Here is a 12,444-nt window from a genome sequence, read left to right as displayed (position 1 = left end):
TTTGCTCGCGCGGTTAGCACAACTTTGATGTTCTTCAAAAGTTGGTATTTTTAACATTGCTTTGTGTTAAGTACGGACGAATTTTACTTTTTGGTTTATCCGCTTTAATTTTCGTGCAGTAGGGGAAGCGGCGTTCCTTCCTTCTTACCCACATTTCGAAAAAAGGACGAAATGCAGTCGTGGGAATAGTTCCAAACGACGGGTTTCCAATTAAGATGAAGAATTAAACGATTCGAACGATGGAGGATTCGGGTGAGCACAGCAGCACGAATTCTCACAAAAGGGGTGTTAACAAAAGATCAGATATTTTAAATGAGGATTACTATGCCAGAATTGAGAAAAGGCGCAAGTTGAAGGCCGCCAAGAAGATGTAAGTGTGAGGGTATTTGCATTGCCCGATTTGGTTTGCCGATTTGTGGGTCCCTTGCTGTGTTTACCTATGTTCGGGTGCCAATTTGGTGCCCCTGTGTGTGGGTGTATTAATCTGCAGTAGGGACTTCCCCTCATGAGTGCACACATGTTCGCGACATTTTGAATGTCTCCCCCTGTTTTGTGCTACGCCCCGTCCATCTGCTTTAACAGCGACGAGGTGGAACACGTGACGTGCTTGTGCGTATTTCTAGCCGTTATTTTAAGTGAACGTTTGGGGGGGAGTTCCCCGGTCAATCGATCTGTATAACTTGCCACGTGCACCATTCGCTTTTCTTGTCACCCAACCGTGGTGCACACACATCTGCCACCGCGCTCTCTCCCCATCTTACAGGGGCGAAGGCGAAGACGGGGAGTTCCCCCAAAATGTCAAGAGCAAACTGAAGGAGTACTACGAAATGCGGTTCGACAAGAAGGTGATAAACCTGCCATTCAGCACAGACTCGATAAACATACAGCAGAGGGGGTTTCACGATTACAGCAAAGACATGAAGTTAAAAAAGAATCACATGAACAAGCCATTGTGGATATGCTCAGACGGATTTATATACCTAGAAATGTTCAACAGTTGCAGTAAGCAGGCCTCGGATTTTCTCATAACGATTGCGGAACCGATTTGTAGGCCAGAATTAATTCACGAATTTCAGCTGACCATCTTTTCTTTATATGCAGCCATATCCGTGGGGATTACCCTCGATGAGTTGTTAGTCAACTTGGACAAATTTTCGAAAAACTTTTTGCCAAACGAGTTAGTACAGAACATTACCAAAAGTGCCGAATCGTTTGGGAAGGCAAAATTAGTGCTCAGGGAAAATAAGTACTACATTGAAGCTACCAACAAATCTGAGCTGGATTATCTGCTGAAGAACAGCATCATCAAGAATGCGAGGTTGTACTCAAGTGAGAGTAGCGGTGACCAGAGGGTTAAGAATATGTTTTCGCTGGGCAGCAACTTTCAGGAGGGTCGATCTGGTCAAGGTGGAGCTGATAGTGGGGCTGCTAACAGTGGTGCATCTAACAGTGGTACAGCTGATCGTGGCACAACTAACAATGGCGCAGCTAACAATCGGAGCAATTTTTTAAGCGAAGCCGGCGGAGATAAGAAGCCCAAGGATACCTACGTGACGTACGAGGCGCCCGTCTTGGACACCACTCAGCTGGGTTATAAGAATTTGCACATCGCTAGGCGGAGTTTCCCCCCTGGGCAGTCTACTTTGCCGTGTTTCCCCTGTGTAGTTACATCACGCGGGGGGGGCTGCTCTCCATAGATAAAGCGTATCTCACACTTTGCACTATAATCCTTCTCTTAAATGGCACCTTTTTTTACAGGCTTCAAAATAAGCGAAAGCGAAAAGCAGCTAATGTTGGAGGAGAAAAAAAACGCGAACGAAAATTTAAACGACAAATCAGCAACGTCCGCTGAGGTTTACTCATTCGAAGTGAACTGCGACAAAATAGAGGAGGTAAAGCAGGAGGCGTTGCAAACGATGCAGAGGCCTCTACTAATGGAATACGATTTTAGGAGAGATAAAAAGAACCCCAATTTAATTTGCTCGTTAAAAAGTCATGTGCAGATTAGGTACTACCAAGAAAAGGCTTTGAGAAAAATGTTCAGCAATGGGAGGAGTAGGTCGGGCATTATAGTTCTTCCCTGTGGGGTGGGTAAAACCTTGACGGGAATTACAGCTGCTAGTACTATTAAGAAGTCGTCTCTCTTCTTAACCACGTCAGCGGTAGCAGTGGAGCAATGGAAAAAGCAGTTTGAAGATTTCACAAATATACACCCAAGGCATATAAGAATTTTGACGTCGGATTATAAATTCGATTTGTGGCCTATTAACGAAGCAGGGGTGTTAATTTCGACGTACACCATGTTGGCGTACTCTGGAAAAAGGAGCGAGCAAAGTTTGAAGATTGTAAATGATATAAGGCGAAGAGAGTGGGGACTACTCGTTTTTGACGAGGTGCAATTCGCCCCAGCACCATCATTTAGGAGAATAAACGATATAGTAAAATCGCATTGTAAGTTGGGTCTAACGGCAACCCTGGTGAGAGAAGATTTGCTGATCAGAGATTTACAGTGGATTATTGGGCCCAAATTGTACGAAGCGAATTGGGTTGAGCTCCAAAATAAGGGGTTCTTGGCGAAAGCCCTGTGCAAAGAAATATGGTGTAGCATGCCTAGCTCGTTTTATAAATACTATTTGAAGTCAAACAGCTTTATTAAGAGAAGACTGTACACTTGTAACCCTAGGAAGCTAATGATGTGTGAGTATTTAATAAAATACCACGAACAGAATAATGACAAAATTATCGTTTTTAGTGACAACATCTTTGCCCTTTTGCACATTGCGAAAACGTTGAACAAGCCATTTATATATGGCAAGCTTTCTCCCATTGAGAGAATAGCAATTATTAACAAGTTTAAAAACGACTCCACCATTAATACCATTCTGTTGAGTAAAGTTGGAGATAACGCAATCGACATTCCTATTGCAAATGTGGTTATTCAGATATCTTTCAATTTTGCGTCGAGAAGACAGGAGGCTCAAAGGTTGGGAAGAATTATTCGGCCAAAAAATAAAGCCAATGAGAAAAAAAACATTAACGATCCGGACTCCTTCTTTTACAGCCTGGTTAGTAAAGACACCATAGAAATGTGCTACTCGGATAAGAGGCAGCGGTTTCTCATCAACCAGGGATATGCCTACAACGTCCTTAGTGATAATATTGTCGATTTTAATAAATTAAATTTGGTGTACAAAAATAAAAAAATTCAGGAAAATTTGCTAAAGTGTATTTTGGCAAGCACTGACGATGGTAATAATGACGAAGATGATGACCTATTTGATGATCCCAGTTATAAAAAAGATGCTCCAAAAATGGGAAGCAAAACAAATGTAGTTTCTTCGCACGGCAAAAAGGATGACGCGCTGAAGAAGGTGGACAGTGGGGGCTTGCTAAAACTGTCCGCCAACATAGATGTAACCTTTAGCGACAAAAAGAAAACCTCGCAGAAGAAGTTCGCGGATAAGCACATTCTTTTTAGGAAGTTTCTAAATCAGAACAGGTAGCTCCGCTGGGGGGTGTGGAAGTAGGAGCGGGAGCGGGAGGGGGAGGTGCTTCCCCGTGGGCGTTTTTTCCATCCAGGGAAGGGAGTACATGTGTGTCCAGCCGCGCATCGCTGTGTGGAATTTTGGCGAGCAGATGAGGAAGAAGAAGAAGAACAACAGCAGCAGCAACAACAACAACAACAACAACAACAATAACAATAACAACAACAAATGGGTATTATTTGCCAAAGGGGGGTAGTGGGAGAAGCGCCCTTGTGAATTTAAGCCCCGCACATTGCAAGCCCATTCGGCGTAATTGGAGACACACGCAGAATCGGCTTAGCAACTTTGCGTACGCGGCGTGTCCGTATTCACAAATCTGTGAGGTGCGGCGCCGCAGAAATGGACTAATGAATTGATATATATGTACGCATGGTATGGTAAGATGCGTGTTCTCAACTGGGTCACCTAGCCTTACCTTTGACTCTTTCAAGGGCAAGAATAGTAAATTATTTGTAAACGTAAACTCCGCGAAGTGATCCGCATACAGGACGATCTCGTTTTATTTTCCTTTTGTTTTTCTCATTCTGGTCTTGCACGGCGCTACTGTGTATGATTTGTTTCCCCTTTTTTTAAACTCCCGAATTGCCTTATTTGGGCGCGTTTGTGAATTTGTGCATGTGTCTGTATGAACATGGTGCAAACATGGTGCTATCCGCACATGTGTTTATAATTAAAAGTGATCAAATTGGAAAAAAAGAAAAAAAAAAAAATTTCATTCTGTGATCATATTACTTTTTTATTCCCACCATTCGGAAAAAGTAGGACCCAAGTGCTGGCTGTGCGGTTGGTATGAACTACATGGGACACGCCGCAAAAATGTATCTTTTGAGTTTCTTTATTGGGGGGGGTAGCGTAAACATTTTACTTTGCAACTGAGGTATGGTGTCATTTCACCCCTTTTTTTTTACTCCCGCTCATTTGCATCACCTTTCTTTATTTTCATTGCGAGTTAACAGCCATTTTATAAGGGATCCCACGTCGTGTGCCACACCATCGTGAGGGGGGAGGGGATACTCTACACGAACACGTGCATAGTTGAAGTCCCCCCCCCATGCCCACATGTGTTCATTCGAATGGTATAGCCATTCCGAAGTTATGTTACCTTTGCGTTGCACAGATGATCCCATGTCGCCTGACCATTTTAACCCGCAACACGGGTGGAGGGAACAAATTTTTGGAAAAAAAAAAAGTGCAAACTGTTTTATAAAGTTCGTACGATTAACCTGTTGTGATGGAATGCCATTTTTTGCACTTGTTCTGATTTTAAGTAGAAGCTGAAAAAAAGGTTATGACGCGGCCTCACAGGTGAGAGAAAATATTGCATACATTTTTGCGCAAAAAAAAATAAAAAAAAAGAAGCATTATACATTTAGTATGTACTGTATCGCCAAAATTGGAGAGCTTCTGCCAGCACTTCTGCCCCCGGCATTCTCATATGAACGTGTACGCTTATGTATAGCAAAATGTGATGGCGTGAAAAAAACGAGTGGTTAATTAAAATTTACTGTTCGACGTTTTCCCTTTCGATAGAGCAACTTTTTTTTTTTTTTTACCATTAAAGAGGGACAAAAAAGGAACAAAGATAACATACGAACGAAAAAAGAAACCCCCAAAAAAGGAAAAATAGCGAAAAAACGAAATTATAGGAAAGCTACAAAGTTTTAAAACAGAATAAGGAAAAGAAAAAAAAAAAAAAAATTGAAGCATCTCCCCTGGCATAATAGCTACATTTTTTACGATTAAAAAAAGAGATAAAGGAAAATGAGTGCCATCTACAGTGATGTTGTGCTCCTGGTTCAGTTTTCAAGGAAAATAGAGAGTAGAACATTCGTTGAATACAATTCGTTGAAGTTGGCCCTAAATGGTTAGTAGCTGCAGAACAGATAGGTTCGCAAAGGCGCAGTTGTAAAAGCAAATGAACAAGCAACACATGGGATTTTAACACGCTTTAACGTTTCCGCGGCGATTGCGCTGTTAATCTGTGTGTGTAGCAGTTTAGTTAGGCGTGTTTGCAGATATGCATGATCGCACCGGTGTGCGTCTGCCCTAAGAAGCATAAAACGTTTCGCACGTATGCTGTGTTTATGCAAATGGGCGTATGTGTACACTTTTTTTTTTTTTTTTTTTTCTCGCCAGGAATTTGCCAATTATACGAACAGGCCATAAAAGAGAATGACCCCACTGTGCAAAGAATAACCTATAACATGAACGATTTGTTTTTGTACATTGACAACATACAGAAGATGACTTTGATGCTGTTAGTGTTAAGAGAAAAGGAGAGAAAAAAAAGAAAAAAATGAGTTAAGAGGAACGAGCATGAAAAAGAAATGGCCAATATTGCCGCTCGCTCCTCATTTGAGTAGACAATTTTGTGAAGGGCGAAATAGGAGGGCACTTCATCTCGCGCGGTGGATATCGAATACGCGTTTGGAAAAATGCGCCCCTTCATTTGTAAAGCTAAAATGTGTGTACGTTTTTCCTTTTTGCAGATTCCATCAACCCTCGTGGACGTACAAACCGCATGACAAGAAATGGATAAAACAAAAGCTGGTTGAGCATATAAAGGATCAAATAGGGCAATAAGATATGCCTCCATGTGTGTGTAAAGAAGGGCGGAAGATGGTTCACCTTGTGACGCGGCTATTCTGCGGTTTCCCCGGTGTGCTGAACCCCCGCTCGATGATACACATTTTGCTGTCACACCTCGATTCGCCAATCAAAACGGAGGAGGAAAAGAAAAAAAAGAAAAAGAAATCCAACAGTTCAAACCATTTTGGGACTCCCTGGTCGTTCCTTTGTTTATAATTTATTGCCCAGTAAATACCCTCTGTACTTTTCCAGAGCATTTTTATAGTCTTCATCCAGTTTATTCTTCAGTTGCTCTTTCCGTTCATTTGTCTATTCGGAAGGTGGAGCCCGGAGGAAAAGAAGGTGATGACATGAAAATGGGAGGGGTGCAGGAGGGGGAGAGTGAAAAGAGGACAGAGAAAAGACGAAGCGGCGAAATCGAGTTAATGCATTATTTATATGAAACATTTTCTGCAGTGCATTTTGCCAATGCGCAGTGAAACATGCTTTATTCATCTGCCTTTTTTATGCTGCATTAATCCCCCCCTTTTTTTTTTTTTTTATCATGCACTTGTGTGTATGGGGCGCGCCTATGTGTATGTATAAATATATATACACATGTGTATGTGACTTACGTTTTGCTCCTCCTTCCTCAGCAGTTTTTCCCTCTCCTACAAACATTTTTTAAATTTTAAAGAAAATTTCAAAGTGAAGCATTTTCATTCGCGCGCGTAGGGTGGAAGGGGAAAATTAAAAAAAAAGGCAAAGCGGTGGAGCGGTTAAGCGGCGGAGCTACCGCGACACTCACCTCGCACAGCTGGAGATGCCTCTTCACTTTTTCCTTGTTCACGTATATCTTGTTTTCAACCCATAGCAAAAATTCGTCGATCTCTTCCTTGGTCTGCAGGGGAGGCCCACGCAACGACAGGGGGGTTGTGCATATGTGCGTACGCATGTGTAGAAGCAGCCTCCATTCCCACTTCTACGCATAATGGAAGCACGCCAGAATAAATTACCGAGTTTAGCAGGTTCTCTTCCATTTCGTAAACAAAGACGCAACCGCTGGAGTCGCCAATGATAATCTTGTTGTATGAGTACTTGTACACGTCTTTGAGTGGAGGGGAGGGGGGCATATGTCAATACACGAATGGATATGTGCATCTACGTATCTATGCATACGTACAGGAGCACGATCGAAGGTATGCTAATTATGACTCCCAAACACAAATAATTTGAACCCCTGGGAAGGGCGAATTCAAAGGTAGCGCCATTTTAAAAGTGCAAACGGTGCAAAAGGGTAGGGATGGGACGATTAAGCCGGTTTCAAACGGGTCTAACTGTATACTATTTCGTGTTTTTTAATTTTTTTTTTCTTTTTTCCCTACCATCTTCATTTTTACTCATTAAATAATCGTTCGTGTCTACAAATGTATCCGAATTTTCTCCGGACAGGTCTTCATTCGGATCCTTTTGGACATTATTTTTTTTTTCCACGGAACTAAATATGCTACTGTCGCAATTTTGGAAGATGCTAATACATGTCAAGCTGTAGCTGCTGATCGATAGGGAGTACATGCAGTGATTTTTTTGCTCCATTAAATTCCATATTTCTATGTGTCCGTTTATTTTTCCCACGAATATGACGCTTATTTTGGTTTGGCTGAATTCGCAGCAGGAGTATATTTCGTTGCTTCTGCGGGGAGGGGTGGTCGGCATGCGTGCACTCGGGTTAGCAGGCTATTCTGTTGGTTTAGCGGTTGGCCATTCGGTTTAGCGGTGAGCTGCCCATTCGGTACATTTGTGGGCAGCCACATCTCTCACATTCCCCGGCGTGACGATGTGCAAACGGTGGATATCCCACCAATGGACTCAACTAGCACGTAAAAAAAATGGCACAGCAGGAAGAAACGACTGAGGCATGTGCAGTCGTGAGAACCACTCGTTAGCCTACTTGGGGGATACATATAGGGGGTGCTCCTCATTTTCTTTCCAGAGGGAAAAGTTCGTATCAGTTAAGGTTAGAATCAAATATTTTATGATGCTGTTTCTTTTTACACATATGAGCGTCTTGAAGCTTTTGTAGTCCTTTAGTGGGAGGGGGAAAAGCAATCAGAATAGGTGAAGTGAAGATGGTCAAGCTTGGCTTTTCCCCTTAGGGGAAATGTAAAAAAGTCTCTCTGTGATGTGTGCACTTAACATGGAGAAGTTTCATGCACATTCGTTTAGGTGACTAGGGTGTGAGCGAACGCCAATACAGACGTATAGCCTGATGGGCAACAAAACTGAACAGACGCATTATCTACGTAGCTGCTTTGCGTTTTTTCCTTCCTCACATCGTTTATTTTGTTTATAATGGAATAATTTTTTTCCTTTTGCATGCACCCGTATATGTTCCCAACTACGTACTCTCCTTCTTCCTGCAAGGGTGAAGTGTAGGAAGTTGCGCGGATGATACAGCTTGGCCTCAGCATCAGCCGCAACCACAGTCGCTTCGTAGTCGCCTGACCAATGGGAGGCGCGTTAAGCCACAAAGCAGTAACAAAGGCTGAGTAGTAGTGACCACAAGTAGCAACAAGGAAACGGATACACATTTCTGCTCAAACCGCTAGCCTCGCCAAACGAATCAGAAATGAATTACCGAAAAGGCAAAGAAAGAAGACACGTTGCAATTTAATTCCACAAAATGGAAGTACGTGAAGCCCAGTGAGTACTCTGCGAGGGGTGAAGTAGACCAAAAGGGATTTCGTAAGTGGGGGTTCACACTGGCATTGCGCTTAATCTTAACTGTGCGCTTCTTTTCTTGGTGGCTAATGTGCTGGACGCGGCTGATATACGCATAAGTGATCTCCCGCAGAGGGATAAGCTGCTACCTGTGTTGGGTCTGGTGGAATTTATTTTGAACAGAGGCTTGAAGCTGTAAAGGTCGTCAATTAACTCTTTTTCTTTCTTCTTTGCGCTAACTTTTACTTCGATTATTTCTACGTTTGTGGCGTCCCACAGGAGTATCGTCCCATCGACTGGGGAGAGGGTTTGCGTGTGTGTGTTTGTGTGAATGGGGGAGGAACGAGAAGGAATCGAATCACCCATTGGGGGTGCATACAAAGATGCAAGAATGCATGCATACATATGTACGCGTCTCCATTCATGCGCCGCCACTGCCATAGAGCAAACAGGACCAACGAGAGCTCACCCGAGATGGAGATCAACAGATGGTAATTCTTCTGATTGTTGATGGATATTTTTTTTTCACATATCACTAGGGTTTTATCGTTCAGCAGTAGGAGAGACGTCACTTCCCTTTTGTGTGAGTGCTCTATGCTGCTAAATATGTAGGGCTCTATGTCGACCGTTTTTTCATCTAAATAGGAAATTAATCGGTGAGGTGCTATAAGCTAAGCAGTGGTAGTGAGGTAGACATGAAAACTTCCTCTTCGCATGCGCATTAACATATAGACACGTATCTATTTTGTACTTATTTTGGAATCTAAAAGGGGTCTTCCTTGAAAATTGGGGGGGAGCTTCCAAACGACTAGCTACACAGAGGGGAAGGTTTTTTTTTTTGGGGGGGGGGGGGAGGTAAAATATACGGCATATAAGCAATAGTAACGTGTTAGCAAACACATTTATGCCTGATGGGTGAATATGTGCTGTTCGGTTTGTCGAACTGAAGGAGCCGAACCAGTCCGTTGCTACACCCCGCAATGACGACATCGTAGCCCTTTTCGTTCACAACCGCACTGGAAATTTGCTGCACGGGGGGAATAGTTATTTTGAATGGTGGAAGGAGTGCGTGTGGCGTTAAGTTATTCCGCCCAATTCGCTCTACTGTGTTGGCCAAATAACTCTGGAAAAGGCCCGTGAAATGCTGCCCGAATGGGCGCTCCTCATTTGCGTTACGTAGGGAGATATCAAGGCGTAAAGCGGGTTAATATAGTTGGAGTAGGACCAAATGAGGATGTAGCTGTCCGTGTTTACTCCCTCGATGAAGTTATCGTTTTTGTAATTATTCACATATATTATAAAAATGAGGTAGTTTATTAAGGACAAGGATAAGGTGAACAAGACCACTTTATCTGTTGTATACTTCACATCTGTGTATATAAATATTTTGTTTAATTTTTTGGCATGTTTAAAGGACAGTATGTCTATGTTTTGAGCAAATGGCTGTCCATTCGATTCCGTAATTAGGCTATTTTCAATTAGGCATTTTTCCATGATGGGGAAAAGCTTATGAAGAAATTTCTGCAGCTTATTGGACCTGAATATTTCTTCTTTTTTTTTCTTTAAAAAGTCGATGTTGTACTGAACTCCTAGATTTTTGTAAACAGCTTTGTACGTCTGGCAATTTTTTTCCTCATGGGTGATGGAATTGTTTGAGAAAAAATCGAGCGTTTTCGCCTGCACTGCTGAAGTGGTCTACAAGAGGGGGTTAACCAGGTGGAAAAGGGAGGGGTAAAGAGTGGTGCTAACTCTTTCGTGTGAATAATATGAACACATTTTTATTCATCTTTTCGTCCGTTTGTCAACTTTTTTTTTTTTTTTTTTGTTACCGGTTCGTTTCCCCTGATGGGTATGAACTGATCGTACTGAGTAAACTGAACCTCGGCTCCCACTTTCTTCCTTTTGCTGATGTAGAGACACTTTTTGAATTTCTTCCTATTTTCTGTGACTCTGGTTGATTTGATTTCCTGTTCAATTTGTTGCTCGTACAACGAAAGGTAATTCTTAGGCTTTATGAAGACGCAGCTTAGCTCCTGTTTGTCCTCTCCATTTTGGTCTGCTGGGGGGTCGGCGGGGTGTTTGCCCTTCTGCGGGGGGGTGAAGCGGAAAAGTAAGTTCTAGCTAATGAGCAGCTGGAATGCGGCGGTTAGGGATAAGCGGTGAAGAGGGCGAAAACGGGGTGACAAAAAAGGAGTGACCAAAAAGGACTGTACCTGAAGGAAGTAGGAAAATATCTCCTCGTCGACAACCACAGCGTGATTCCCTTTGTAGTATTTTTTCGAATCTTTGAAAATTAATACGTCGTCCAGTTTGTATTTCTGAAGGGGTCAGCGGGATTCACCGAATGGTGTGGGGGGCATTTTTGAGGATGGGCGCGGGAAAGAGGTTGCAGAGGGGGTCTCAAACGGGGTAGTATATATGGGTCCACTTCTCAACCACAGCGATGAACATTTTTAGATAACGCCCAAAGAAGGGAGATAAGATTTAGGCACTCACAAATGCACACACGGATGTGCGTGCAAGTCGACGCTTTTACCGTTAAGTCATTTTTGACTGGAAGAAACTCGTCCGTGGTCAGGTACTTTTGCGCGAGGGAGAAGAAGTAGTTTTTATTTATGCAGGCAGCTTGCGAGTTCTTAAAAATGAGGGTACTAAAGTCATTGCAGAAGTCTATCCCCAGTAAACTTTTGACATCTTTTTCTAGCTCTACGTTTACGGCACTGCATGGAGGAAAACATGAGGAATGTAAAATGGGGGAGTTCACCGAGTGGAGTATCACATGGTAATTCCTCCCATTTGGTGAACATGCGTTTCCGTTGGAGTGCTCCTTTTGTAATTGCCTCCCCATCGACGTAGCTACAGATATGTGGTTTACTTATCTAGCTGCATGATCATATGTAAAGGCGATTGTCTACATTTCGCTCATGTCCCAACATGCTTGACTCCTTTCTTTGCCTATCTGCGCTGTCGTGCGGTAATGTTAACAAGAATTAACCTTATTAACAAATTAGCGTTTTTCGGGTGCGCCTTGGCATCGGCAAAGTTTTCCGTTTCCTTGTGTGCCACGCCTAGGTCGGACAGGGTCCTATTCTTTAAAGTGTGTTGCTTTTTATCGGCACTAGCGCCTTTCACTCTCGTGTCATTTTCGTTTCTTTTTTTTGTTTCATTTGTTGTTTTTTTTTTTTCCTCATTATCTCCTCTTTCGTTTTTGCTTTTCACATCAATTTCGTTTTTACTTTTGGAGTCTACTTTTTCCAATTTGTTTTTAGTGTCAATTTCGACTTTTTTTTTACTCATATCATTTTTTTTTTTCAAATGTTCCTTTCGCCCATGTTCAGTTTTTTCACTGTCTTTTTTTTTCTTAGGGATTTTTTTCTCACTAGAATTGGAAATGGCATTTTTGCCCTTCATTATTTAAGTGTTGCGGGTGTGGGGGGGTATTTACAAAATGTTTTTTTTTTACTGCTTACGTTTGGGAGGGTATGCAATAAAAATGTAGAGAAAAGTTTTACGCTTCATGTAGTGTAGTATTGCGAATGACACAGGAGGGGGGAAAAAAAAATGACAAAAAAATAGGACAAATATGACGTGCATTTTAACATGGGCGAAA

The 12,444-nt window shown here is 42.4% G+C and overlaps 4 protein-coding genes across 4 annotated transcripts, besides 9 other annotated features; 3 read left to right on the top strand and 1 right to left on the bottom strand.

The window, feature by feature from the left end:
* Positions 1-239: 239 nt before the first annotated feature.
* PVX_110880 (DNA repair helicase, putative) lies at positions 240-3,503 on the top strand (the record flags this gene model as incomplete). The annotated part of the gene is made up of 3 exons (XM_001608351.1): positions 240-370; positions 764-1,590; positions 1,759-3,503. The coding sequence occupies 3 exons, from the start codon at positions 240-242 to the stop codon at positions 3,501-3,503; spliced, it is 2,703 nt and encodes a 900-aa protein (XP_001608401.1).
* Positions 1,981-2,042: a microsatellite.
* Positions 3,437-3,466: a microsatellite.
* Positions 3,504-3,636: 133 nt separating the features above from the next.
* PVX_110875 (hypothetical protein) lies at positions 3,637-4,021 on the top strand (the record flags this gene model as incomplete). Its single annotated transcript, XM_001608350.1, has 2 exons — positions 3,637-3,717; positions 3,977-4,021. 2 exons carry the CDS (start codon positions 3,637-3,639, stop codon positions 4,019-4,021), a joined length of 126 nt encoding a protein of 41 aa, XP_001608400.1.
* Positions 4,022-5,096: 1,075 nt separating this feature from the next.
* Positions 5,097-6,851, top strand: PVX_110870 (enhancer of rudimentary domain containing protein). The gene is made up of 3 exons (XM_001608349.1): positions 5,097-5,409; positions 5,682-5,802; positions 6,035-6,851. Exons 1-3 carry the CDS (start codon positions 5,307-5,309, stop codon positions 6,126-6,128), a joined length of 318 nt encoding a protein of 105 aa, XP_001608399.1. The 5' UTR covers positions 5,097-5,306; the 3' UTR covers positions 6,129-6,851.
* Positions 5,385-5,423: a microsatellite.
* Positions 5,749-5,768: a microsatellite.
* PVX_110865 (hypothetical protein, conserved) lies at positions 5,899-12,245 on the bottom strand (the record flags this gene model as incomplete). The annotated part of the gene is made up of 17 exons (XM_001608348.1): positions 5,899-6,443; positions 6,749-6,784; positions 6,922-7,014; positions 7,130-7,221; positions 7,499-7,806; positions 8,065-8,198; positions 8,447-8,530; positions 8,752-8,825; positions 8,984-9,130; positions 9,304-9,471; positions 9,586-9,646; positions 9,793-9,861; positions 10,011-10,529; positions 10,664-10,921; positions 11,048-11,152; positions 11,371-11,554; positions 11,830-12,245. 17 exons carry the CDS (start codon positions 12,243-12,245, stop codon positions 6,345-6,347), a joined length of 2,847 nt encoding a protein of 948 aa, XP_001608398.1. The 3' UTR covers positions 5,899-6,344.
* Positions 7,438-7,457: a microsatellite.
* Positions 8,852-8,876: a microsatellite.
* Positions 9,269-9,293: a microsatellite.
* Positions 11,053-11,116: a microsatellite.
* Positions 11,887-11,949: a microsatellite.
* Positions 12,246-12,444: the final 199 nt, after the last annotated feature.

Source organism: Plasmodium vivax, chromosome 6 (genome assembly GCF_000002415.2).
Source record: "Plasmodium vivax chromosome 6, whole genome shotgun sequence".
NCBI classification, from domain to species: Eukaryota; Apicomplexa; class Aconoidasida; order Haemosporida; family Plasmodiidae; genus Plasmodium; species Plasmodium vivax.
This window is presented reverse-complemented; position numbering and strand designations above follow the sequence as displayed.